This window comes from Anoplopoma fimbria, chromosome 13 (assembly GCF_027596085.1).
Source record: "Anoplopoma fimbria isolate UVic2021 breed Golden Eagle Sablefish chromosome 13, Afim_UVic_2022, whole genome shotgun sequence".
Classification (NCBI taxonomy): Eukaryota; Metazoa; Chordata; class Actinopteri; order Perciformes; family Anoplopomatidae; genus Anoplopoma; species Anoplopoma fimbria.
In genome coordinates, this window is record NC_072461.1 from 13,076,333 (window position 1) to 13,102,571 (window position 26,239).

The following is a 26,239-nucleotide window of genomic DNA, read 5'->3' on the forward strand; positions in this document are numbered from 1 at the left end:
ACTTCTGTTTAACTATATTCAGTCTGGTTCCTGAAGGTGGCAGGCTGGGAATGATCACTACAGCCTGGATGGCATGCAGCCTCTGGATGTAAAAGCGATTTCACATTATTTCATAGTGAAGTCATGGTGAAGCCGCAGCCAAAAGAGCTTGAGGAAAGCACTGAATGCAGTCGCAGAGAGCGGAGATTTCCTCGGCTGCAGGAATGCAGCAGTCATACTGAGCTGAAAGCAAGTCGCCTCCCTAATCTGGATCATGACAGAAAACAAACTGTGTAGAGTAGGGAGGGAAAATATTGAATTAGTTTTCTATCTTTAAGGGGAGACACTACAGGTGAATAGAGCAAAAATGAATCACTTATAGTTATAACCATGAAATTTCCCCTAATTGATTGCTTACATTAAGAAATGTACTTTTTGTATTACAAGTATGTATGTTTTAATATGCAAATTAAGGCATTGTCTCATCAAACATGTGCTAATTTGCATTCTGAACATTGGATAAATATAGGTTCAAAATTCTTGTTTCATCTTGTTGACATATTAGTCACCATTTTTTTTCTTTTCATATCACAATAAATAAATGGAATATACTGTTAACAACAATAAAATAATCATTTTTTTCTATGTATTTAGAAATAAAATTATGAAAAAATCTGTTTATGAATGATATATCAACAAACCCCTCTGTAAAAAAACTTTTAGAATATAGATAGGCATGAAACTGGAGAGTTTGGTGTTTGTAAGTGCTACCGAAGTGGAGATATCTGGGGAAAAACTAATACAATTACTTAATTGTAAAATAACTTACATTTTCAAGACATTAAAAAAAACAACTAATGAATATCAACATGAAACTTCCCCAGTATCAACATTAAGAGAATAACATTTTGTATTACAAGTTTTCTGAAATGTAATATTTGAATATGCAAATGAGGCATTCACTAATGGTAAGATTAGGTGAATTGTAAAAAATATATAAATGTTTTTTTCCTGTAGTGTCAATAGAAAACACAGATGTGGTCAGGGGAAGTGTACAGGCTGACGTGACACATAGCTTTAACGTACATTGTAATCTCAGTCGGTGCTCACAGACGAGACAGTCAGCAGTGGGCTGGTAAAGCTGAATGGAACTCCCGGTGCTTTGGAGTTAAAAGTCGGGTCTTTTGCGTCCTATTTATTCATCTATGTCTCCCAGTGAAAACCACGCACTTTTTTTTTATACATGCTCTGGTAGAGAAATAGTCATTTAAGCTGCACTAGCTACACTATTATCATACAATGTATGCCAATATAAACAACTGCATCACAAAGTCAGGTCTCTAACAGTGGGCTACATTAAAATACAATGCAGAGTAACGTCGGTACCTTTGGGCTACATGGCCATGCACTTCGAGGGCTCCCAACTCCGGGTCAAAGCACTAGAAGATTCCATGTGTCCAGGTTGGGAAAAACAGCAACAAAAACTTGACACCGAGGTTCACAGTGTATTTAAACGCGTCTTAACGGTTTAAATCCGCAGCGAGAATAAAGTAGCGTACGTTGAGATTAAAAAAAAAAAAAAAAAGTGGCAAGAATTCAAAACTCCATTCAACCAATATCCAGTGCAACGAAACCCCAACCAAGAAGTGACAAAAAAAAAAGAAAGTACAGTATTAGTTATTGTGGTGCTGCGTTTCTCTTTCTCCTCAGGTATGGATGATATGCTTCGGGGAGTTGATGAGCTTTCATTCGGCCGCCCTGGTCTCGGCTGCAGGCGGAGGGCGGAGTCAAAATGTCCATATTTTTTTGTCGAGGCGGCTGTTTTGCCCTGAACTCCGCCCTCCCCGGCACCACTTCCTCCCACACTGTACGCCGCCTCTGAACTCCCCGTGTGTGGACAGCGATGTGGCGGAGCCTGGTGGGTCCGAAGTGAACCACAGGGACTACGGCGTTAACGACCAGTATGAAGAGTATGAAGAGTGGCGACAAATTCTGAGCATTACACATTCAAAAATATGAATTTTAGCCAATGGGACTAATATACATTAAGAAGACATCAGGCTGTTTCAACATTTCATTATTGTTAATAATATAAATAATAATACTGCTATTATTAATAATATGGGACTAATATACATTAAGAAGACATCAGGCTGTTTCAACATTTCATTATTGTTAATAATATAAATAATAATACTGCTATTATTAATAATAATACAACTAAAAAAAAAACAACTTAAACAATACTTTAAGTATAATCATTATTATTATTATTATTATTATAAAACTACTACTACTACTAATAATAACAATAATAATAATACATTTTATTATAGCTTATAGCTATTTATAATTTATTTAGTATAGCGCTTTAAAATGTACTCTAGAGGCACTTTACGTAGTAAAAACAGAAACAGTTCAAGCAATAACATCATAAACAATGCAGAGATATTATTAGTATTTATTATTATTGTTCTGAATAATAATAATATTGATAATATTATTAATAATAATAATTACAAAACAATATAAACAAGACAGAGATATTACATAATTATTATAAATAATAATATGTTTTAATGTGGATATACCAGTTAGATGGGCATAACGCCAGCAGTTGTACCAACTTAAGCACCTGGCTGCCACCAGGAAGCACCATGGCTCGTCTAAAGATGGGCAGGCAGGAGTGAGTGAAGACCCACAGGGTCTGTTCCTCCCGGTCTCCTCCATCCCCGCTGCGATACCTGAGTGATGGTGGTGAATCCCAAATCCTCTAACCAATTTCTGGTGAGGACCAAAACCCACGAGGGAAGAGCTAGTCAGTACAAAATAAGCGTGTCCATTTCCTGTGAGGTTTTTGTTAGTGTTTTATAAAGTTAATCATAAATAAGTAATAGTTTGAACTGGTACAGACACATTTGAAATACAGGTGTTATTTTTGAAACACGGAAGAATAGTGACGTAATGATATGAAAAAAGCTTTGTGGCTAGAGGCAGAAGCCAGCATTGTTTGTCCAGACAAACACATGGCCAGAATAATGGGAGGAAATGATATGACCTCGTTCGACCTCGTTGTAGGCCTTAGCATAGGTTATTGAACCTCCTTTTTGTTGTGTGTGTGTGTGTGTGTGTGTGTGTGTGTGTGTGTGTGTGTGTGTGTGTGTGTGTGTGTGTGTGTGTGTGTGTGTGTGTGAGAGAGAGTCTTTAAAAGTTTGACAAAAAAAATGACAAAATGTCATCCTGAAACTAGGCGGTCAACCATCAAAACAGATTTATATTCAGCTACATGTGCAATTCATTCATTTGGCAGATGCTTTGTCCAAAACGACAAATAAGCAGACTTGCACTTCCTGTTTGTTTTATAGACTAGCCCTGTTCCTTCAGGAGCATCTAAAATTGTAGGGGATGCGTCTGAAAATTAATCTAAACGTACTTTTTATTGGTGGAGAATGCAATAAAGAATGATTAAAACGTAGTGAATATGAGATCATTCTCTTGCAGGAGAATCTGATCTCGTGATCATGTCATATGTAAATCATAACACAGAAAATTCACAGTGCAGAATTTTTTTTCTCTCTTCGGTGATTGCATTGCGATGCACTTTCCTAAAAGTAAAATTTTTAACAAGATTGTGTTATGCAGCATTTTTTTCTCTAAAATTACAATATTCAAACTTCAAAACAAGTATGCCTTGCAGGAGAGAAAGAGATAAGATAAGATAAGATAATCCTTTATTAGTCCCGCAGCGGGGAAATGTACAGGATTACAGCAGCATAGGTTATAGTGCAAACAAGAGACATAGTAAAAGAAAAACAAGATAAAAGAAAATAAAAAACAAGTATTATAAATAAGCAATAAAAAACAGTAAAGAATCCACAATAACTGAAATATTATATGTACGGACAGAAAAACTCTTATAACTATAATTGCACAGTGTATTGTATTGCACAGGTTTTTAGTTTCATGTGGTCTACTGGGAGCAGAGTTGGTTGTGCAACCTGAAATACCCAAAAATAGTAAGTTCTCCACGGAACAAATAGTGCAAGGGTGCCGTTTTTTTGGTGCTTTTTTAAAATACTGCGTTACAGAGTATCTTTAAAGACACATTCAGTTTTCCTAAAATTCCTAGGGGGACTGGCACAATTTTCAAGAGACAGACAACTTTTTAGGATAATTATCTAAGGGAATTATAGTAGGCCTTATTATTTATGTACATTGCACATCCTAATTTAAAAGTTTAGATGTCTACTAACTTTAGTAAAATGTAATTTCTGCCAGTTTTAACTTGACTTATTTACAGATCAACACAAAACATCATAACATTTAAAATATTGATTTAAATAAAACTAAAGAGCAGGCACGGACAGATATACTTTATTTTACATATGGGCACCACCAATTAACTACTGTTATGTCAAATGTTGTATTTTTATAGCATATCAGGTTTTGTGGTCCATGGTTTTGCAGTGAACTGGTTGAAAACTACACATTTACTACTATATTTTTCTATAAATGGCCCAAAATGAAAGAGAAGTATGGCCACCCTTGAAATAGACCTACTTGAAATATAATATATTTGACTATATTGTACAACTATAAGATGGAGATAAAATAGAACTTTATTAATCCACAAGGAAATTCTTGAGCCAGAGTTTCATTAAAATGAAAGAATAGCAAAACAATAGAATACAAATATAAACATGTATGAACAATAGAATAACAATTATTAGCAATTAAGTGTAAAATCAATAATACTGACACCATTGCAAAATAAAATACTATAGCAATAAGGGTAAGGTAAATAAATACAGTAAAATCAAATGAAATAGAACAAAAGTAAAATACAACAACAAAGATTAAATTACAGACTGAAAATATCAAATGTATAAGAAGTGATACTAAACTAAAATAGAAAAGTTATATTGAGCACGATATTGAGATAGATATTGTCAATGATATTGAACAGTAGTAAAGAGTTATATTGCACATATGATGTGGGTGACATGATGCATAATAAAAGTACAACAGTGTGTATTCGCTTATTACATTAGGCTGATAACCCTAACTCAAAGTTACTTGGGTCCTGTTTGCGAGTAGCCGGGTTGTCTCGGCCTCTACCTGCTGGATAAGTTCGGTACCACATTCGCCACACGGCGCCATATTAGATAAGACATTATACTGCTGCTGACGAAGTCAAGGAAGGGGGGGGGGACAGTGCTCCAGATGACAAGGGTACCCGGGCCGCACTAGTCAATTCGCCCAAACACCAGAGCTAGCTGCTATATGGTTGACAACGAGTAATTGGGCTCCAACATCCCGGGCAGCGTAGTCCGAGGCGCGTTGTTTTCGGTCGTTGTTCAGCTAAGTTGCCGGGAGACATGACTTCCTTGGTCCAGCGGAGCTCGGGCCTCGTGCAGAGGCGGACCGAAGCCTCGCGCGGCGCCGCCGACAAAGACCGTCCGTCCGGCGAGGAGGACCTCGAGCCCCGGCGGGGAGACGAGCAGAACGACGACGAAACCGGGGACTCCAAAGAAACGCGTCTCACCTTGATGGAAGAAGTGCTGCTGCTAGGACTGAAGGACCGAGAGGTAGGAGCGGATACATGCTCGTGTCTAACGCGATGAGATGCAGGTACATGTTGGTGTTGGTCGACGGGGACGTTACCCGAGCTAACGTGAGCTAGCTGTGTTTTCCTACCGACACAGCTTTAGTTAGCGTTAGCATTCCGGCTTGCTATAAGGCTAGCGCTAGCTAACAACAATGCTGGGCCCCGGCGGCTGCAGACCTGGCTGGTCACTGTATTCTGGTGAAACACGGTTATGTCGAGAAACCACACGGAACATTTAACACCGTGGCGGGCCGTGGATTGGATATCGTCTAGTGACAGCTCGCCTTTCTCGAGACGGTTGTTCCTATCGGTACGCTAACTGCTCGTGAGTGAGCTAGCTTAACAGGATACACAGAAAAACCATGGTTAAAAGTGAGCACTGATCTTCAGGCAGATGGGTTAGCTAATAATCTGTTATGATACGTATCCAGTGATGCTGAATGGCGCACAGTGGAGCGATCAATCGGCTGCTTCAGGGTCCTTCTGTAATGTGACCTTATCACTGATTTCAACAGTAAACTACAGAGAGAGGGAGAGTGTTAATCGTATCATTGAGGATTGCATCATCACTAGTGCACTCAGTTACTTGTTATAATCATTTGAATGGAGATGATCTGTGTCTTACCAAGGTGAGGCAAGTGATAGTCATATTGATACACCTATGTATCTGGAAGTTTCAACAGGTGGCTAACTGGTTTCCTCTCCAAACCTGTAACAAAACAACACAGCTACATCATGGAGACAAATAAACATTGAAACAAATCTGTGGCAGGTTAACTGCAAACTGTCATTCGAGGAAGTTTTTATTTTTTTGTATCAATGTCAGTCTTACAACAAATGCTGATACTCCATAGTGAGACGCTGACGCTTTATACCTTAACAATGTACGTATACTAACCAGCACTTCTGCATTCTACAGCAAGACGTCTCCACCCTTTCTTGACTTTTTGACCCATACTGGTATAAGTTTTCGTTGGAATGCCTCACATTTGAAGTCTAATGTACTGCTGGATGTTTGTTAGATGGAGAACAAAACTCTTTTAAACTCAGCGTTATGCTGCAGTTCCACAACTTGTTCGATTGGTTTAGAAAGTTGCATTCCTGTCTGCATGTATAAGGCTGTAGTGTCAAAGAAGAAGCCCTTTAAGCCGTTTGCGAATAGCCATGAATTGCCTTCCAACCTGTAGTAGTCAGTTTCCATTTTGTATTCAGTCTGTGGACAGAAGCCTTAAGGGAACACACGCACATACAAAGGTGGTGATGTGAAAATGTTATGCTAGCTTTTTATAAATTTGTATTTATGAAGCATTTATTTAACAAGGATATAGCCCGTTGAGATTCAAAATCTCCTTTTCAAGAGAATCTGTAAAACAGCCAGATTAAAAGGTTCACATAATTAGCAAAAAAGAAAAGTTAAAACAAACGATAAAATTCCAGATTCGGTGCCATACTTCTTATGCAAAAAGTGTTTAAATTCAGGCTCCAGACATCAACAGCCTGATCAGTTATTTGGCGCGTATCCAGGGCAGCGGGGGTTCAGCAGGGTACTCCAGACGGCCCTCTCCCCAGAAATGCTTTCCAGCTCTTCCTCAGGAACCATGAGGCATTGCCAGGCCAGACCAGATGTATAATCCCTTCAGCCTGTTCTGGGTCTAAACCGGGACTTCTTACCAGTTGTTTCGCATGTTTATCAGCTTGATCAACAGGAATTATCCTGTCTGGGTCCAGTGAGCCCTCTTGTTAGTATATTCTTGACTGTTGTAGTTGCATGGTAGCCTTCTAACAAACCAGGGTTCTGACTTGTGTTTCCATGATGTAGGGCTACACCTCGTTCTGGAACGACTGCATTTCGTCGGGGCTGCGAGGGTGTATGCTGATAGAACTGGCTCTGCGAGGACGTCTTCAGCTCGAGGCTTGTGGCATGAGGAGGAAAGGTCTACTGGCGAGGAAGGTAGGACACGTGTCTCTGCTTACCTTTTTACTAAATTAATGGTTCTGCTGTTGCCCCTTTTTTGGGGGGGGGGGCATTCCATGTTTTTTTTATACTTTTATTTATTTCTTTACATTTCCACATTTCTTTTCTTATTCTTTTACAGATTTATTCTTTAATATAGTGCTCCCATGACTTCATATAACAGGTCTTATGACATGTTTATTAAGCATTAAGCAGCGTCTTATTAAATAGGAATCCTCTACAAGCACGGTTTATTCTCCCATTACATGTGCAGCTAACACTACTGCCAACACTACTGCACTCTCTGAGCCAAAGAACTACATGCTAACATGTTATTTTATAACCAGTTATTGGAGTGAACATATTTCATATTGTTTTATGATATCTCATTTAGCAAAGTGCACAGTATACAGCTTTTAAATATCCGATAGCTAGCGATTACCATGTGGGAAATAGCTTGATTCAGCATGCTAATTGAGGAGTTCTAAATCATCTGTTGTAAAACATTTATTTTATAAATGAGTCAGTTTGCCCACGGCCCAATGGAACGCTGCAGGGTGTTGGCATCGAAACTGGTTCCCTGGACCAAAAGCCTGTGGGATTTTTCCATTGGATTACTGCAGAAAATATGCTCTGTGACATATTACATTACATTACATTACATTACAGTCATTTAGCAGACGCTTTTATCCAAAGCGACTTACAATCAGTAGTATATTACATATCATTCACCCATTCACACACTGATGACAGGTTACCATGCAAGGTGCCACCATCAGACTCTAACTAACATTCATGCAACATCCAGTCCACACCGATGGCAAGCCTTCGGGAGCAACTTGGGGGCCCATGGACACATCGACTGCCGAAGTCGGGTATTGAACCACCGATCCTCTGAATGGAGAACTACCTTGCTCTCCACTACGCCACAGCCGCCCATATAAACTAATCTAACCAAAAACCCAATCAAAGAGGGAACCGGAAGTGCAAACATGCTGACTCATTTCCTGGTTTTAGTACTCATTCCTGCAGGACTCTATTAGTTAACTTACAAGCTGTCTAACTCACCACATGGCATATATCACATTGAATGTATAGTCACAAATTAATACATTTATTTGGCAAATTATTGGATTATGTCAGTTTATGATATTGTAAAAGGTGTGTTTCTCTCTACATATGACATTATTAATACAGCTGGAGCAAACAACCCCAATATTTCCATTTTATTTCCTGTTAATTCCATGGAGAGTGTCCACCTTGAACACCTCGAAAACTAAACACTCATCTGTTCCTTATTCCTTCACTATTATGGGCTACATACAAGTGAAGAGCAGAGATAAAGTGAACCTGTTTTGGAGCAAAGTCATTCTTCATTTAATACAACAACTTCCGCAGATCAACCAATCAATCAATTAATTCAAGCAAAACGTCCCACGTACTTTTGTTGTAGCATCTGCAATGTGAGGATTTTCTGTTTTTCTGTGTTTGATGTCATCATGAACTGAATATCTTTGGGTTTTGCACTGTTGGTTGGACAAAACAACACATTTCAAGATGTCGCCATGGGCTCCTAAGTAACCATGTTTGACAGACTAAACAGTTAATCAGATAAATCGATCAAATTCGGTGTATTATTTCAGCAAAATGTCCTCTGGTAACTACAACTCGTAACTGTCTGTTGTCTCTCTGATTTACAGGTGATTTGTAAGTCAGATGCTCCAACAGGAGACGTTCTCCTCGATGAAGCCCTAAAACACATCAAAGACACCCAGCCACCGGAGACGGTGCAGAGCTGGATCGAACTGCTCAGCGGTGAGTCCGGCTGCTTCATCGGCCTCATGCCGTTTGTGTACGTGTAAAAAGAGACGACGGCATCAGACGTTGTGGTGATTCTCAACGTGATACAACAATCAAACCCTTCTGAGGCAAAATAATACTTGACTGATGAAGAATAAACAACTTTAAATTTAAAAAAAAATGCTACGAAGCTTCTGATCATTTTCCTGAATAGAAGCTCGCCATCCAATTGCCAAAAAATGCATTTCTTCCAGAGATCTCCAAATGTCACTAGTTTAAGATACCAAATCACAGCATGGAGTTTTTATGGTATTCCTCAAGGTGTTGGTGTCTTCATGTGGTATTTTGGAGGGGCTTTTGACTATTTTTATCAGTTCTGAAATGGTCAAAAATAAAAATTTGTACCAAACCTGTACAACAAATGATATCAACCCAAAAATGCCACAACAACTTATCAGACATAATTGAGCATGTGAATGTTCTAAGTCCTCATACAGTCTTCTTAAAAATGTTGTTAGGCGCCCAACCAAAACACAATTTGCCTCGTGCAAGAACCCCCGTACCAACAGATTGGTTCTTAAGTGGCCTATATGATTGACTTACCACATTTAGTAATTTTCTCGTATTTCGACTTTTCTCTTAAGAACAAACACAGTTTTTAAGCAGCCCAGACCGGTCGGAGCACTCGTGCAGTTAGTCTGCTGTTATCCGTCCTATGTTTTTCACTAATGCATTGTATATTTCCTTACTTTGAAGTAATTTAGAGATTAAAAACCCAAATAAATTACACAACTATGTTATATTATGATCTGACATTATCTTGTTTGACTCAGGAACTCTGAACCTGCATCGGTCGTTTCGCTCTGGTCGAGGCATTTTTTTCATATGGAAACATTTTTCTTAATCTCAGTGAAAGTTCGACCCTCAGGTGACACGACAATAACAGCTCTTGTCCCGATTCCTTGTCTTCAGCTGGTCACTTTATTCTTCTTCTGATCCTTCTGTTAAAAAATGACAGACTTTCTTTTATGGATCTCTAAGAAGCAGGACTTCAATATAGAACAAGATAAAGTATTATTAGTGATTTTACAACTCTCTCTCAAACATGCGCTCATTTACGCCCAGGTGGCATTCGTTGTGTTTACGCGAGTCATTTGCTAAATACCCACCGTATGATAAATAAAAAAGTTTAGATAAGAATAGCAAAATGTTCTTGCATGACGTCCATTTTTATTCACAGTTTTATGCCTAGAATCACTTGACACGGTGCTGAGCTCCATCTCAAATGAATCCTGAGGTTCCCATCTTTGGGACGATGTACACCACTTCTATGTGACATATACCGTTGACCCAACCCATCTCCCCCCTAAATATCACCTGTCTTCTGTTTTATTGGCCTCGTCTTTAGGAGAAACGTGGAACCCACTGAAGCTTCACTACCAGCTGCGGAACGTCCGCGAGCGGCTGGCCAAGAACCTGGTGGAGAAGGGCGTCCTCACCACGGAGAAGCAGAACTTCCTGCTCTTCGACATGACCACGCACCCGCTGACCAACAACAACATCAAGCAGCGGCTCATCAAGAAGGTCCAGGAGGCCGTGCTGGACAAGTGGGTGAACGATGCGCAGCGAATGGACAAGCGGGTGCTGGCGCTCATCTTCCTGGCGCACTCCTCCGACGTGCTGGAGAACGCCTTCGCCCCGCTGCTGGACGACCAGTACGACCTGGCCATGAAGAGAGTGAGACAGCTGCTGGAGCTGGAGCCCGAGGGCGAGAGCGTGAAAGCCAACGCCAACGAGCTGCTGTGGGCCGTGGTGGCCGCCTTCACCAAATGAGGCCGCCGCTGAAGAGCAGTTTCGGTATTCTAAGTGGCATTGTACTTTTGGGGGGGTGGGAATCGGGGCACGGACCCCCGACATGGTGACGGGACTGAAATACAGTTAACCCTCTGCCTGGACTTATGGAACGGGCCGCCCTCTTTTCTCACCCCTCTCCCTCAGTCATTTTTTCTTTTTCCTTCCAGATGACTATCCGCGTCCATCATTCACTTAATGGCCCCGTCCTCCAAAAACCCATCCCCCCCCTCGTGTGTTCACTTTTGCTAAAAAAAAAATAACAACTCTCATGGAACTTTTTAAGAAGTGGTCGGGATCATGCTGGCGATTCATATCCTCTATGCTTTTCTATCTTCGGAACGGTTTCTTAAAAGGTACAGTACGTATGGCACAGGTTGCTCCAGGTGACACGCCCGAGGATGAAGCCGTGACATACATGTACACGTCACATGTACAGAGGTCAGCTGGTACTCCTGTCAAGTCTGTTAAAGGATATCTTATCCATCAAATGGGATCGGAGCGTGTGGATGTGATAAGTCTGGTGTCGCCGCGTTCTTTGACTTTCAAATCAAGTCCTCGGATGATGCCTCTTAATCCATCCATTATATATATCTATACATAGATATATATATGTATAATAGATGGATATATACCTGCTTATCCTGTGCAGGGATGCAGGGGGGCCGGTGACCGTCCCAGCTCACACTGGCCATGGCGGGGGACGGGTACATTCTGGTCATGTCGCCAGTATATCATGGGGAGGACAACGACACACAGACAGAGTTTCCAGTTCACCTGATCCTGCATGTCTTTGGACCGCCTCCTGGATTGGAAGTGAACCTTCTCGGTGATGGGCGCCGTGCCACCCCTACATTCCATTCCCCTCCAGCCTGAAAGTCGCATGGAAGATCGCTCCTTTGTCGCTGGGACGATAAGACTGCACATGCATGGACACGTCTGGGGGAATATGGAATGGTGACTCGTGTGGCCTATGAGTTTGTTAGACCTCGGCTCCATTTATTATTTTTGGGGGAGACTTAAAAAAATGGAAAGCCAAAATATGGAGAGCATCATTTGGGTTAAAAATAGTATACAAGTTTGGCAAACTTCAAATTGATGGGGTTGATTAGCAAAACAAAGTTTGAGGATGGAAGGAAAAATAAAAAACAAAAGATATTAACAAACTTTCTGTCATAAATACGTGAGATTTATGTCCTCTGGTCAGTAGTTGCTTTATTCAAAATGAAACATGAATATGCTGGAGGACTCGGATCGTGCGTCATCTAGGTGCCCTGTCTAAATACAAACCAGGCTACATTCAGGATTCCAGTGTGTAATAGTAGTCTGGGTTTAGTGTCATCTGCATGATAGAACCGGTGTGTGATTTATGGGGTTTTAGCATGATGATGCTGATTCTAACCAGGGGTTAAATAAATAAATAAATGAAATTGAAACATTTTTGTGGCAAAAACAAACTCAGGAAAGCAGCCCCATTTGATTCCGACTGCCTTGTTAGCAAACTAAAATACACATATTAGTGAATAACCAATTGCATTATGATGATCTTCTCCTCGGGTATTTGGGGGGGTTTGCGTGTCTGCTGCCTGGAAAAAAAAAAACCATCCAAGACATTCACTCTATGAATTTCAATTTCCAGGGCGCGTTGAGTCGCTCTAAAACAGATTGGATCACATGTTTACTGCCAGCACAGCGCCCTCAAACACGAAGGTTAGGTCATTTACTGGATTGGAAATGTTATTTTGTCTGCTTTTTAGAGCCAACACATCCAATCCTTGAGTCTAGTGGTTGACCAGCGGGCACTCAGTTTATGATATGTAAATCATACAGAGCTGTTGGTTGTAGTTTTGCTCCTAAAGGGATAGTTCAGGTGATTTGAAGGAGGGCTGTGGGGGCTACACTAGATGGAGCTTTAAAAAAAAAAAAACGACCCGGGGAAAAGAGACTTGCTGCTGTGGATTTATTTTAGAGCCCCCCCCAAAAAAAAAACGGCGAACGGAAGCCGTTATCTATGCGCTCTTCAAAGTAACCAGACTCCCATTAACTCGCGGTGAAACAGAAGTTTCTGGGAGTATTATTGGTTAAAATTGGTTGATGCTAGCTCGCTTAAGAACACATCATATTTATTTATCTATTGTTTTTACAGGAAGACAAAATGACTGGAATGACATAAAAATACAAATACATTTAAAATAAAAATAAAAATTGTTTATTCATTTTCTGATATTGTTAAAAAGGTCCACAATATGACCGAGGAAGTGATTCAAAAGGGTTAGGCATGCAATCTCAAGACGGTATAGATACGTTTCACTTTTAGTTCAGTTCCCCATCGAAAATATTCTAAATATAGCGAATACTTAAACTGATAATGATTTTTGTTTCTGCTGCTGCCCCCCCTCCACAGCAGTACATCACCCACGACCCCACCTTAACACACCCTAACTACCCCTTTAATGGAGCTCAGCTAGCAGTCTGATGATGTCATGGATTCACAGCGCTGAATGAAGCACTGATCTTATCATGGGAACGAGTGCTTTTTCTAAACTGTCAGCAACGCTTAAATGCGCTGACGGTGCCAAACCTCAAAGGATCTGATGGATCATCCAAACAAAGTCTAATCCGAGGAATCTTAAAGATGGGCTCACATTCCAGATGTTGATGTATATACTTGGTGTGTTTGTATCAGGCACAAATTCTAAGGACATTTTAACGGCTTTCCAAAAAAAATCTTCTCATGGTTCAGCTGGTTGGACACAACATTCAACAAAGCCTTTTCACCACGAACCATACCTTGCTCTTAATTTTTTTCATATTGCCTCTTATCTATATGACTTTTATTTTCACATCTGTTGTAACTGTTCTTTTTTTTGCTACTCCGCCTCATGGATCTTGTGAAGGACGCTGCTTCATTACGGATGGCCTCCCTCTGGACGTTGTATGTAGCAAAACGGCTGGGAGCGATCGGTCAGTGATCGGGGAGAGGAGAGGTGACTAAGAGGTTTATGCATCAGAAGAAACCACCTCGAAATGTGGAGAGAAATATATATGTTATCTAAAATAAAGGGACCTCTAGTCTGTGTACTTTCTTTGACCCTAGAAAATAAAAACCAAGAGCTTGGAAGTGCCTAATTATACAACGGGTTTTAAGTTTTATTTGACGTCTTTGAGGACTTTTTACGGTCATTGACAATAATCTATGTTCATTTGTGTGTGTGTGTGTGTGTGGGTCTTAAGTATTTTCCTGAGTTTCACTGGTGACATATTTACCAGATGGACACATTCATTTAACATTTCATTTAATTTTACTGTACGAGTTACATATTAATGAACTTTGAATTATCGGGCAAACGACGCCGTGTGTAGCAATCAGGGGGCGGGGCTTCAGGGCTCCGCAGTCTGAAGATGGAGATCCAACTAATTTGTTGGCGTATGTAAAGTCGACTTGATTGCGTTCATTTCTTCCGTGGAGTCAACAACCAGATAGTCGACACTGGAACAGCGCCCTCAGCTACTGCCTCTCAAATTGTGGACATTTATGCCATATTCTAAGCTCAGCAGAGCCTGCTCCATTTCCTCGGCTGTGTGCGAAATCTCACACTGCTGAATACTACAAACTCAAAAGTATGTATTACATAATGCCTTTTAAATCAACAATTAAGTTTAAAACCGTAGCAACTTTCACATCACCAAAAAAGATCACATTTCAAAACGAGCGTTGGATGGATAAATTGACAACATATTTGGATTATTCCCGTTTACTTTCTCGCAAAAAAAAATTAACTAGTAGCTTTTTTAACAGAACTCAAAACTTTCTCCTGGAATGAGTAAAAAAGAATAGTGAAATTCTAGACACTAGATATCTACTAAATTTAGTGAAATGATCTGTTTAACCTCTGTGCACAGACACCGTCATTTTACCATTTCCGCCTTTACTGTTTGTGAGATTTTATTATTAGCTTTACATATTTACATTAACCTGTTTACATTTACATTGTGATTTCTTAACTGGGCCCTTGAACATAAACTAATATTTGGCTATTTCTACTTGTTTTAACTTCACTTATTAACAGATTCACAAATAACATATTTAAAGTGGGCACTGTATAAGAGTTTAAAAGCATTTCAATTTAATTTAAGAGCATCAGCTACAGAAATACTGTTTGTAAGATATGTGGGCACCACAGATTTACTACTGTAATGTAAAATGTAAAACGTTTTAGTGGTGTTTAGTAGTTATTTTGATAGAAAATAAATTTGGTCTAGAAACAGATTTTCCTGCAGTGCAACTGGTTGAATCACTACTGCACAGATAGACGGCCTAGTCATGGCTTTGCCTCGCCACAGAATTAGACTGCTTACACATCATGACGTACAAAGAACGTTCAACAGACAAATAAGAATTGGCTTATTTTTCCAAATATCATATGTAGTGAGTTTAAACAAGATCATTCAAAACATGACTAAAACAAAATAAATTGACAAACACTGATCCATTAAAACAACAGGAGGAATGATGGAAGGGACTTGGAAAATGAATACAACTTTAAAAAAGGAGGCAGAGGCTATTAGTATCGTTATTTAGCACATTAAAATGAGTTATCCCTCCTGGTTTGTGGTCCTCTGTGCCGTAACCCCTCCCCTGTTTGTGCAGAACTACTTTGATCTCAGCTCGCAATTTATGTGTTGACGAACCTTAAAGCAACTTATTCAATTCCCTTGACTTTCAGTTCATCTTGAACTCGGCTGAGATAATCAGGATCTGGGTATCCATAGCTGCGAACAGGAAAACAGAGCAGAAATTCAGTGACTTCATATCTCCAGATTTGTCGTTATGAAGAACATCAATAAAATGAGTCTCCTCCTTACTGAGTTGGTCCTCCAGTTGTTGAGGTTTTGTGGTGAATGTCGTTCCACGTGACCATGTTGTTCCTGCCGCTGGTGGTGGACCGACCGACGGTGAAGATGAGCTTCTGATTGAAGGCCTGCCTCAGCAGCGTCAGGATCCTCCTGCCCTCTGAGGAGTCTGGGAGATAGGCCGTACGGGATGCCCCTTCATACGGCTGACCCGGGTTGGGATGCTCCTCCTGCGGGCAGACGGGAGAGGTTTCTCTGCTTAATGCTTGGAAATGTTGTTAAGGGCTCTAAAGACTTTAAGGATTGGGTACAGTTCATGGTTTGTGTTAATGAAAACAAACTAAAGTTAAAATAGCCTAACGGCCTAATTTGCCTCCAGGCCAGGAGGTCGACTGTTTGCCACACCTGCCAATCCGGATTTCTGCCACTTCCGATTTTTGTTCTAACAACAACAATTGACAGCAAAGATGTCTAATCAAGCAGAAAGCAAGATTAGCTTGGACAGACAAACAGAGATGCACTGACACACACAACCAAATACATAACCTCCTGGTGAAGATAACTAACTTGTTGGATTCTGCTGATCCCTAATGGTCCCTTGTTATCTTGTGACCAAAGTTCTAGTCTTCAACCATGCCACTCCTGGAAAATCTGGTAAATACCTTGAATTAAGATAATTTTGTCAAATTCTGTGTATGAAATTTAAAATGTGTCAGTGTTGTAACTGCAGTCTTACCTTTTGGATGCCACTTGGAATGTTATAATGGATTGTTATGGTTCCATATTTCTCATATCCCGGCAAAGATGAAATGTTTTTGGTGACCTTCATTTTGCCTCCGTCGGGTTGCGTCCCCGTCAAAGCTCCGTACAGCTCGCCGCACGTCGGGCACACTGGCTTGTAGTCGAAAGCTCTTTTCAGACAGCCCTTGCAGAACGAGTGCTTGCACCGCAGAGTCTCTTTCTCTGTGGCATCTATCTGCTCCATGCAGATTGGACACGGGTCCTCTTCGGGGCCTTTGTCCCGCGTAGATGACGGACCCGAGGTCCTGCCGCTTCTAGAGTCCGCCGGACCTTTGTCCCCCGGACTCTTACTCGAGCTTGCCGTATTTCCTGAAAGGAATTCTTTCAATTTAGCAATGTGGATGAAGGGCCCAGTCACTGTTAGTTCACCTCTGTTGCGGCCAGGTTCAAAAAGGAGGTGTGGGAATCTCTTCCGCAGGTCTTTGTGGTCGCGCTGTGGACTCGCCGGGATGGATGTGACCTGCAGGTCGGAAGCAGTTCTCTGATAAAATGTGATGAATCGCTGCCTCACTAAGTCAGTGCGAACAGGGTTCGAGGAGGCGTGGCGTGATCGGAAAGTCACCTGTACCGTGCTACGATGGTCGTGGTGAACTGTTCCGGGATCAGGCTGTGTTACAATGTCAAAACTGCTCCCTTGAATTTTCCTAAGTTCTTCTGCACGTTTTTGCTGAATGTAGTCCATGACAACCCCGGATACCTCTACGGGTTTAACACGAAGCGGACGGGTTTGTCTATGTGCGACAGGATCAGACCGATCCCTCACCTCCAACAGTCTGATGGAGAGGTTGTCCAGCTCATCAAAGGTTCCTCTCACCTTGTAACAGGAGGCTTTTTTCTCACAATGGTAAGATTGAAGAATCTTCACTAATCTTCTGGGGTCTTCGAAATACGCCTCGTCAATGATAACGGTCATGTCTGTGATGAACTGCAAAGAGACATGACGGTCCAAGTTAGCTACTAGCCATCTAAATCTGCTACGTGCTAAAATGCTAGTTCTGGGGTTGAAACAATTACTCGAGCACCTGTTGAAATGTCTGCATCAGAGCTGTGTTTCAAAATGTGTTTCATAGACCTGTAGAGTGCTGCAGGAACAACTCCACATTTTTGCACTTCTGCAACTGTTAATGTTTTGTTTCTACGACATAAAATCCGTCAGAAAATATCCCTCTTGTGAATTTTGAAGCTTTTAAGTATCTTAAAAAAAGGACGTTGCTAACAGGTTGATAAATGAGACTAGATCAAGTTTGCTTATAGCTTAGCGTTAGCTTTTTTACTCCTGCCAAATGAATTTATGCTATAAAAATAATAAAAGTTGTGTTCATTTGTCAATATTATCTTGCTGACCAAAACAGGGTACGTATGTTTGCCACAGAGCTTATTTTCTGCAATAATCCAAAATCCAATGTAAAAAATCCCATTAGCTTCTTGTGGAGGGAACCAGGGTGATGCTAACTTGTTTTCCAACAAGATGACATCATCCCTGCAGCACTCTATTGTACAGCAGAAGAGTTCACGGACAATAAAGGAATACTTCACTATCATGAGGTCATAAACAGATCTTTTGATTAGGGATAGGTCAGGATTTTCGAATAGTCATTGGATCATAAAAAAATCAAATAGTTTATGCCACTATCATCTTGTCTTAAAAAACATATATATTTTACCGTTACAGTACCATTTGGGCTGAACGAAATGATTCGACAGGCTCATTACAGTCCTGCAAAAGCAACAGTTACCAGAATTTCTTTCTTATTTTTGTCAGAGCATTTGATTTATTTATTGCCGTCTGGATGTAATGAGAATTGCATCAAATATAACGAAAAAAGTTTCTAAAATACATTACCTACCCTAGCTTTAATGTGTTCAAAATCATAAGTGACTCCATATTAGATCCAGATATTTTGAAAAAAAGTTCTGTTTAGTGTCGCCTTGATATCTTGTTAGGATGTCTTAAAAAAACTGTTAGTGACAGCAATATTGCTTCAGAATGCAGATTTTACAATAAAACCTTTTTTTCATTTTTAAAGGACTTATTTTTGCTACTGAGTACACCTAAATTGAGACTTGTGCAGATTGTTGTTCCTGTTATCCACAAATAAAAAAAACTGTTACTGTTTTTCTGTCTGTTATTGTTTGTATGTAAATTGTTTTACCATCTAGAATTTCCCATCAAAACATTTTAAAAAGTCCTAAAAACCTGAGATTAGGCCTACTCTGATAGCTGATAGTTTACTCTTATAACTATAATTAATAACAAAAACAGGTCATTGTATTTATAGAGCATACTCAAACATGAAAAGTTAACAGTATGAGCTATGGCCCACGTTGGGCCACATAAAAATGTATGAGAATAACGATTATTTACTGAAGCTCTCGTTAAAAACTGACGAGCTTTTATTTTGAAAGGCAGACGCCCAAAACTGGAAACCTCATTTCGATAATTTTCTGGCTAACTTTGAGCACTTTCTTCCCGTAGAAAAAACTTAACATGTCTTTATAGTTTGCTTTAGCAACTGAGTCGAACAGAGTGAGGTCAATTTGCAGCAATATTCGGGGTCTTTTTCAGAACAATGACGAAACATGAGTTGGGTGAAACCTAAAACCAAACCTTCTCCGACGAACGTTAACTATGAGACCTGTTCCTGCTTTGATATCTCCCTTTCCGTTAGCCTGCTTAAGCTAGGCTATACTTAATGTAAACATATCTGGGACCTACCTCCATACTGCAGGCTTCTCTTGAAACTGTGACAACGACAGTGTGTTGTTGACTCTCTTTACTCTCTGGTGACTCTGCTGCTGTTTGCTTTCACTTTCAGGTTCAGCTGGTTTGTTTGTGGTCTTTTAGCGAACCCTGCTGGTGACCGAGTGCATTACACCCACCATAAAAACTACTGGTTAAGAAGTCAGTTATAGAATATTATTAACAAAAAGCCACACGTTCGCTCTTTAAAGTGTATAAATGAGTATATATGTACACACTTACTTCCATGCTAAGGTACTTTACACTTACAAACATATGTTTTATACAACATTTCAGAGGGAAATGTGCTCTTCACTGCACTACGTTCATTTGTAAACTTTCCTGCATTGGATGTTTTAAACATGCATATGGGTAATATTAGAATAATAATAAGATTATTTTTTGTTTGCAATCTCTAATTATCAAAATACATCTTGCAAAAGCAAACACATTATACAAAACTATACCAACTCTTTTACATTTTTTTTTATTTTTGCTTCACAGCTGTACACAAAATAAATAGTTCCTTCAGCATTTCTGCCGCACATTGTTGTACTAAGTATAAATTACTTTTATCTAGTGGCTTTAGCATTTTTAATCTCAGCGTGCTTGAAATATCGACTATGAACACATGTGCAATGTGTTTATTCTCAATACTTTAACAGTATGAGACAGTAACTTTCACAAGCTCTCTTCAAAATTGTCCTCAATTGTTGTGCACACCACAGAGAAAGCCTGAATCCTATTTATAATCTTCAAGCTCTGATTTCTAAGTGATCTAATTGGTCACAGGTGTTTTCACAGGTGCATTCTGGGAGGCAATGTGCTTATGGTTTAACATACTTGGTTAAAGATAGATAACATGAGTTTGTACTTTCAGCAGTTGTCAACATGCTTGACTAAATAAGGAAAACGTATATGAATTAATAAACAAGTTGAATAGAATACAAAGAATGCATTACACAAGATGCAACATCCTGAATAATGTGTTGGAGAAGTAATTTACATAAATACATGCAATGTCATTTATTTTTAGCCAAACTGTGTTCACATACAATTAATAACTAATTAAACTAATTAATAATTAATAACAGTGGTGCTGGAGTTATTAATAATTAGTGTACCAATGCTGCTTATGAGTGATGTTAAAGTACGCAGATTGATTCAGTGATCTGTAGCCTTATCAGATTGGAAACGTGCTTATATGTTAATTTTAGATTATAGAATCAGCAATTTGTGTTCAAAAGCCAGCAGTTTGGCTCTTTGTATATAAAACGATTGAGATTTTAATTGATAACTGAGCCAAGTCAGATATGCAGATTGATTTCTAGAGTTTGATCTCAGGCTGATTGGAAAGAACTTTACAGATCGGAGAGGTGAGAAGTGACAGTAAAAAACAGTTTTTAAAGCGGATGTTAAGGATAATACATTTATCATTCACAGCCTGATAGATATATCATTTTCTTACTAAAAAATTGGAGAGAATAGATTATTTTATGTCTGATTTCTGGAGTGTTACAAAGAGATATCCCAAATTCCCAATGTCAACAAAATGAAACAAGATGTCGAACCATGGTTCGACATCTTGTTTCATTTTGTGGCTTCATCCAATGTTCATCCAATGTTCAGATTTCTGTTGTCGAAATTTATGCAAGTCAGCCTTTTAAAACATACATTTTCCAAAAACATTCCAAAAATAACTGTCCAACGAAAGCAATGGGTTGGGTGAAGTTTCATGGTGATATCTAAAACCTGTTACAATTATGAGTTACTATATTACTATATTATAAAGTTACTTGTAATAAAGTTTTTACACATAATGTAAATATAAAAGAAACATAAACAATCCGCTTACATCTTCCTCCTATTTTCTTTTATACCCAGCTACAGGCATTGAAAAATGTATAGATTTAATTAGGCAACAGAAATCATTATCACAATGTTGTTGCAGAACTATTGACATTTAAATCTAGAAGCCTATAAGCCATGTATCATCATAATTTGAGTGCCCTGTCGTGTTAATATATTCTATATGGTTATGACGGTATCAGTTGTATGACGCCGGGGGGACGTCGTAGAGACACTGAGAAGAAATACATGACTTATCAACTGTGAAAGTGAAGTTTTCCGAGTTGCGCATGAAGGCAGCGTTCCCCTTTGATTTTTTGTTTTGTTTGCAGTACCGGTGTTTGTCCAGCAGGTGTCAGCGCAGCTCCACGCACCGACTCCGTGCTGTCCGGAGATCAGCCACCATGTGACCGTCTGATGCCGACACACCAACCGCTGGGTTTTGACTCCTTTCTCTGTTAGTATTATTCATCACACGGCTTATTTTTCGTTCATTTCCGACTCTCTGCCGGCAGAACAAACAGAGGGGGCAGCTGGCTTTGGTCGTTCTTGAAAAGGGCGGGCTGTCATGCTGCCGTCTCTCCTCCGTCGGCGACTTCTCCTCAGCCGATACAGACTCCCGGGCATCCCGGTCTCAGCACAGTATGTACGGATAGAGGACCGCAGTCATACCGGCTGTTACAGAGGGTTGGATCCAGAATTGACGCTTTAGAAATGTTGTAATGTGTGTCTCTTTTGTTTATTATATTTGTGCCTTATGGATTTTTGAACATTATTGTCCAGGTTGTGTTTGAACGCATTCCGTGAATATAGTGCGTGGATTGATATGTTAGTTGATATATGTTAATTTCCCTCTTTACTATACCATAAATAAGCCTATTTAGACCTAATATATATATAAATATATATAATATATTTAAAATCTATAAACATGTTATGTTAGTTTATTTTATGGTTAATTATTATGGATAAGGGAATTAATTGGTGCAACTAATGATCGTGATATTATTGTATCAATTATGTTTCTTTAAAAGCTGAATAAAGAAAGCTTTGCAAGTAACAAAAACGCCAACAACAATTCATACGATATTATTAAAATAAATGAATATTTTTCGCAAACTATACAGTGAAATATATTTCTATATTCTGATGCTGGTGCTTCAAATATTAACAACCGGCGGGAATAAAAAGAAAAAAGTAGGCTATGACCCGAATTCATAGCCATCCTCCTCCTCGCGTATCAACCTGTTTCCGCCCTCAGCCTCTTTTTTTTTTGTAGATAATATCCAAAGAGAGAGGGAGAGCTTTAGAGCATCAGTGGAAGTATCACGCGGGTCGGGATGGACGAGGTTTAGACATCTGTCAAATTCAACCAATAGAGTGTACATTAGTAATATTGGAAAAAAAAAAAAAAAAGGAGCGCGCTGCGGGGCGGCAGCAGATTAAGTCCACTTTCTAATCTGATCACACAAGTCAGATGGAAGCAAAAACAACGCCTCCAAAGCGTCATGGATAGCACGAGAAAGATCAGTGACGCAGTCTTCACACGAATTTCAGGGGAACGTTAGAAGAGAGAGAGAGAGAGGGGGGGTATTTCAGTATTTTGGTATTTAATCGAACGTGAATTTAAAATGTAGGCCGTTGAATCGTAGAGCAGAGCTTCCGGCCTTCACGCGAGCCGGTGGTTGACATCTGTGTCACACGCGCCACCATCCTCAGATCTCAAGGTCAAGCCGCGTGCGATGGAAACCCCGTATATATGTGTCCGGCTTTGTCAGCTACGTGTTGTTCACGGACACCCCGGAGTTTCTGTAAAAAATCACAAAAAACAAAGTTTAAAACTAATCATTTTACTTCCTGAGAAAAATTAAAAGTTCATAATTATAATAATGATTATTAATTATTGTTTACAAATTGCCTGGGGTCACAGTTGCATAAGATATGTATCCTTTTATGTAAAAATACATACTAACTAACATTTAATTCTCCGATGTTTGATATACTCAAAATCTTATTAAAAAATATATATTTTAATAGTAAAACACAAATAGCATTTGACTATTTAAGACACAAATGAGTTTATATTTTAGCTGATGATTTGAAGTATTTCAGCTAATAATGTCAATAATAAGAGATAATGCATTGATAATTAATGTGGTATCCATTTGGCCCACTAAACAGAATAAAGCCTATTGTTTGTCAGGCTCTTTTGGCCCGTGCTCACTCAGTCAGCTTCCCTGAGCTCCAAATGACGTATATAGTATTGATTCATCATTTACTACTTCCATCCTTCCTCCTTATATCTGCTGCTCCTGCTTATTCAACTCAACCCATTCAACCCCTGTGCATAATTTAATTTCTAACAATCCAAAATGATTTGCTCTTACTTCTTTGCTTTTTTGTGTGTTTTGTCTCGTGATTTGACTTTGTTGTTGTTGTGTTTTATTTTTATTGGACCTTGCTAATTATTGACCGAGGCTCAGAGATGTGTCCACGCTTTTTTTTGTTGACTGGGGCCAAGTGTTAGCATGCTCACACAGACACACACACACACACACACACGGAATATCATTAATTCAATTCGTATATACTCTAATTACTAACATTACAGTGTCATACTGTTTGTTTCATTCCTGTTGGCATCATTCTTTCAGCTTAATATCTTTATATATATATACATATATATATATATATATATATATATTTTTTTTTTTTTACTTTGGTAAGCTGCTGTGGCATAAGAACCAATACCACGACACAAATCATTGTCTGCTATTAGCTTACACTGTGACAAAGCTCTGCTGGTCTCCACCCATATTAAAAGTGAGAGCACAAAAACTACACTGCGTGTAATCCAGTTATTTCCAAAAGCATTTTATTAGCCTATGATGGACGAGATGTTTCCCCTTCCCTCAGTTTAGAGCTTGATTAATTGATATTATTCAATTGTATGACGCAAAGACCATATCAATCCTACATTATTTAGGTTTGTAGATCATATAATTCTCAACCGATCACAGCTGACATGTATTACTTCTGACATGATTGATTTAAACAAGACATCAGCTGTGTATATGTTTTGAAGAATAAAACAAAAAAAGTTATGTCTACCATTCACATTTTATCTCTATATGTAACATGCTGCAAAACATCTAATTTATTCACTATTGTTAGAAAATACAATACTCTTTACTGCCGTACTAGCAATTATGTAACAATAGTTTTCTTTCTGTTGTTTTTTTTGTGGTCAATAGCAGCGGAGACAGGGTGACTAACAGGCTGCTGTTTGTTGCCGCAGCCATTATTCTGAAGTGTGGCTGTGCTCTTTCACTCACAGCTGCTCATTAACTCGTATTCATGGAGCACTAATTGATGTTGTATGGGTATTTGTTTGCAGTGTGGGCCACATGAGTGCTTGTACACGCTTTTCAAACTTGGTGCCCTCCAACCGAACTGCACGGCAGCGCTGGAATCGAAAAACCAGAAGGAGATGTGTTTTTATTGCAGCAGGCTGGTTCTAGATATGCTGCCTGAGGTGAGGCTGGCTGGACATCGTCTGTCCTCGTAGAGAAGTGTGATGCTTTAATAGTGTCTGATTCCCTACATGTTAAACTGATGCCAGTGTTACATTGGTTTGGAACCTTCGCGACGTCCACCTGGCTGCCGAGGGCCTCAGGTGCGGGAAACCCTCTGGGGCCGGACCGGTCTGAGGCCTTAGTCTATTAGCCACGTTCGTTCACAAACTTCTCTGACATTGACTGTTTATAACATCATCTTGGTTTTTGACCTTCACCATCTTGGTGATGGTCCCTTGACATCTTTTTTTTTGTCCTTCGCCATCTTGGTCTTTGTCCGTCACCATCTTGTTTTATTCGCGATCTTATTTTTTGTTTGTCCCTTGACATCTTTTTTTTTGTCTTCGCCATCTTGGTTTTGTTTTCACCATCTTGTTTTATTTTTATTTTTTGTTTCACCACCTTGGTTTTTGACCATCTTGGTTTTTGTTTCACCATCTTGTTTTTTTTTTTTGTCCTTTTCCATCTTGGTCTTTGTCCGTCACCATCTTGTTTTATTCGCGATCTTATTTTTTGTTTGTCGCCACCTTGGTTTTTTGGTAGTCGCCATCTTGTTTTTTTGTTTTCACCATCTTGTTTTTTTTCATCACCATCTTGGTTTTTCAAACAATGGCATCTTGGTTTTTTGACCGTCGCCATCTTGGTTACCAACTGGTGTCTGACAGGATACATTTTAAAAACACCTTGCGTGCATTGAATGGGACAAAGACATTGAGGAAATTGGCAAACAAAAACAAATGAGCTTTTGTGCATCCCTCCCAAATGTATTGAGTTATTACTATTAATAAACAAACAAACACATTTTGATCTGGTGGGCTGAGATTCAGCAGCCCCAGGCGATTAGAACTTCGGTGCAATTTAAATAAAAAAAAAAAGATTACTAGATGTCCAGTCACATAAATACTTAAAAAATATATATATATATATATATACTATATATCACACAGAACAAGTAGTTCCAAAGGCCAAGGATAGTACGATGATCCTGGTGATGGATGGACCCGTCAGCAGCAGAAACACCCCCAGCCGAACCCACGACTCCAGCCGGTCAGAGGGAGGCACCGCAATTGATAACAAGATCCCCACAGGACAGAGCGCACACTCTCCCACAAAACACAGCCACACAAAACACAAACAAAAATAATTTGTATTTGAAATTCAGTGTTATAGAAACGTCAGGAGACAGGGTTGTGAATCGATGTGGTTGTGATGGAGCAGGTGGTGTTTTG

The 26,239-nt window shown here is 39.5% G+C and overlaps 2 protein-coding genes across 2 annotated transcripts; one reads left to right on the plus strand and one right to left on the minus strand.

Annotated features, from left to right (window-relative positions):
• The first annotated feature begins 4,911 nt into the window (after window positions 1-4,911).
• golph3a (golgi phosphoprotein 3a) lies at window positions 4,912-13,176 on the plus strand. The gene is made up of 4 exons (XM_054610706.1): window positions 4,912-5,567; window positions 7,407-7,538; window positions 9,242-9,356; window positions 10,750-13,176. The coding sequence occupies exons 1-4, from the start codon at window positions 5,358-5,360 to the stop codon at window positions 11,172-11,174; spliced, it is 882 nt and encodes a 293-aa protein (XP_054466681.1). The 5' UTR covers window positions 4,912-5,357; the 3' UTR covers window positions 11,175-13,176.
• On the minus strand, window positions 12,884-19,626 carry si:dkey-3h3.3 (uncharacterized protein LOC100144568 homolog). Its single transcript, XM_054610705.1, has 5 exons — window positions 19,564-19,626; window positions 16,783-17,772; window positions 16,059-16,276; window positions 13,190-15,965; window positions 12,884-12,966 (listed from the first exon to the last, which is right to left on the minus strand). Exons 1-4 carry the CDS (start codon window positions 19,567-19,569, stop codon window positions 15,896-15,898), a joined length of 1,284 nt encoding a protein of 427 aa, XP_054466680.1. The 5' UTR covers window positions 19,570-19,626; the 3' UTR covers window positions 12,884-12,966; window positions 13,190-15,895.
• Between the last annotated feature and the right edge of the window lie 6,613 nt (window positions 19,627-26,239).

Coding starts and splice junctions, on each gene's coding strand:
- golph3a (XM_054610706.1), top strand. CDS start 5,358: ATGACTTCCTTGGTCCAGCGGAGCTCGGGCCTCGTGCAGAGGCGGACC. Junction 5,568..7,406: donor TAGGACTGAAGGACCGAGAG/GTAGGAGCGGAT, acceptor TCCATGATGTAG/GGCTACACCTCGTTCTGGAA. Junction 9,357..10,749: donor CTGGATCGAACTGCTCAGCG/GTGAGTCCGGCT, acceptor CCTCGTCTTTAG/GAGAAACGTGGAACCCACTG.
- si:dkey-3h3.3 (XM_054610705.1), bottom strand. Junction 16,277..16,782: donor TTCCAAGTGGCATCCAAAAG/GTAAGACTGCAG, acceptor GTCTGCCCGCAG/GAGGAGCATCCCAACCCGGG. Junction 15,966..16,058: donor ACAACTGGAGGACCAACTCA/GTAAGGAGGAGA, acceptor TCCTGTTCGCAG/CTATGGATACCCAGATCCTG.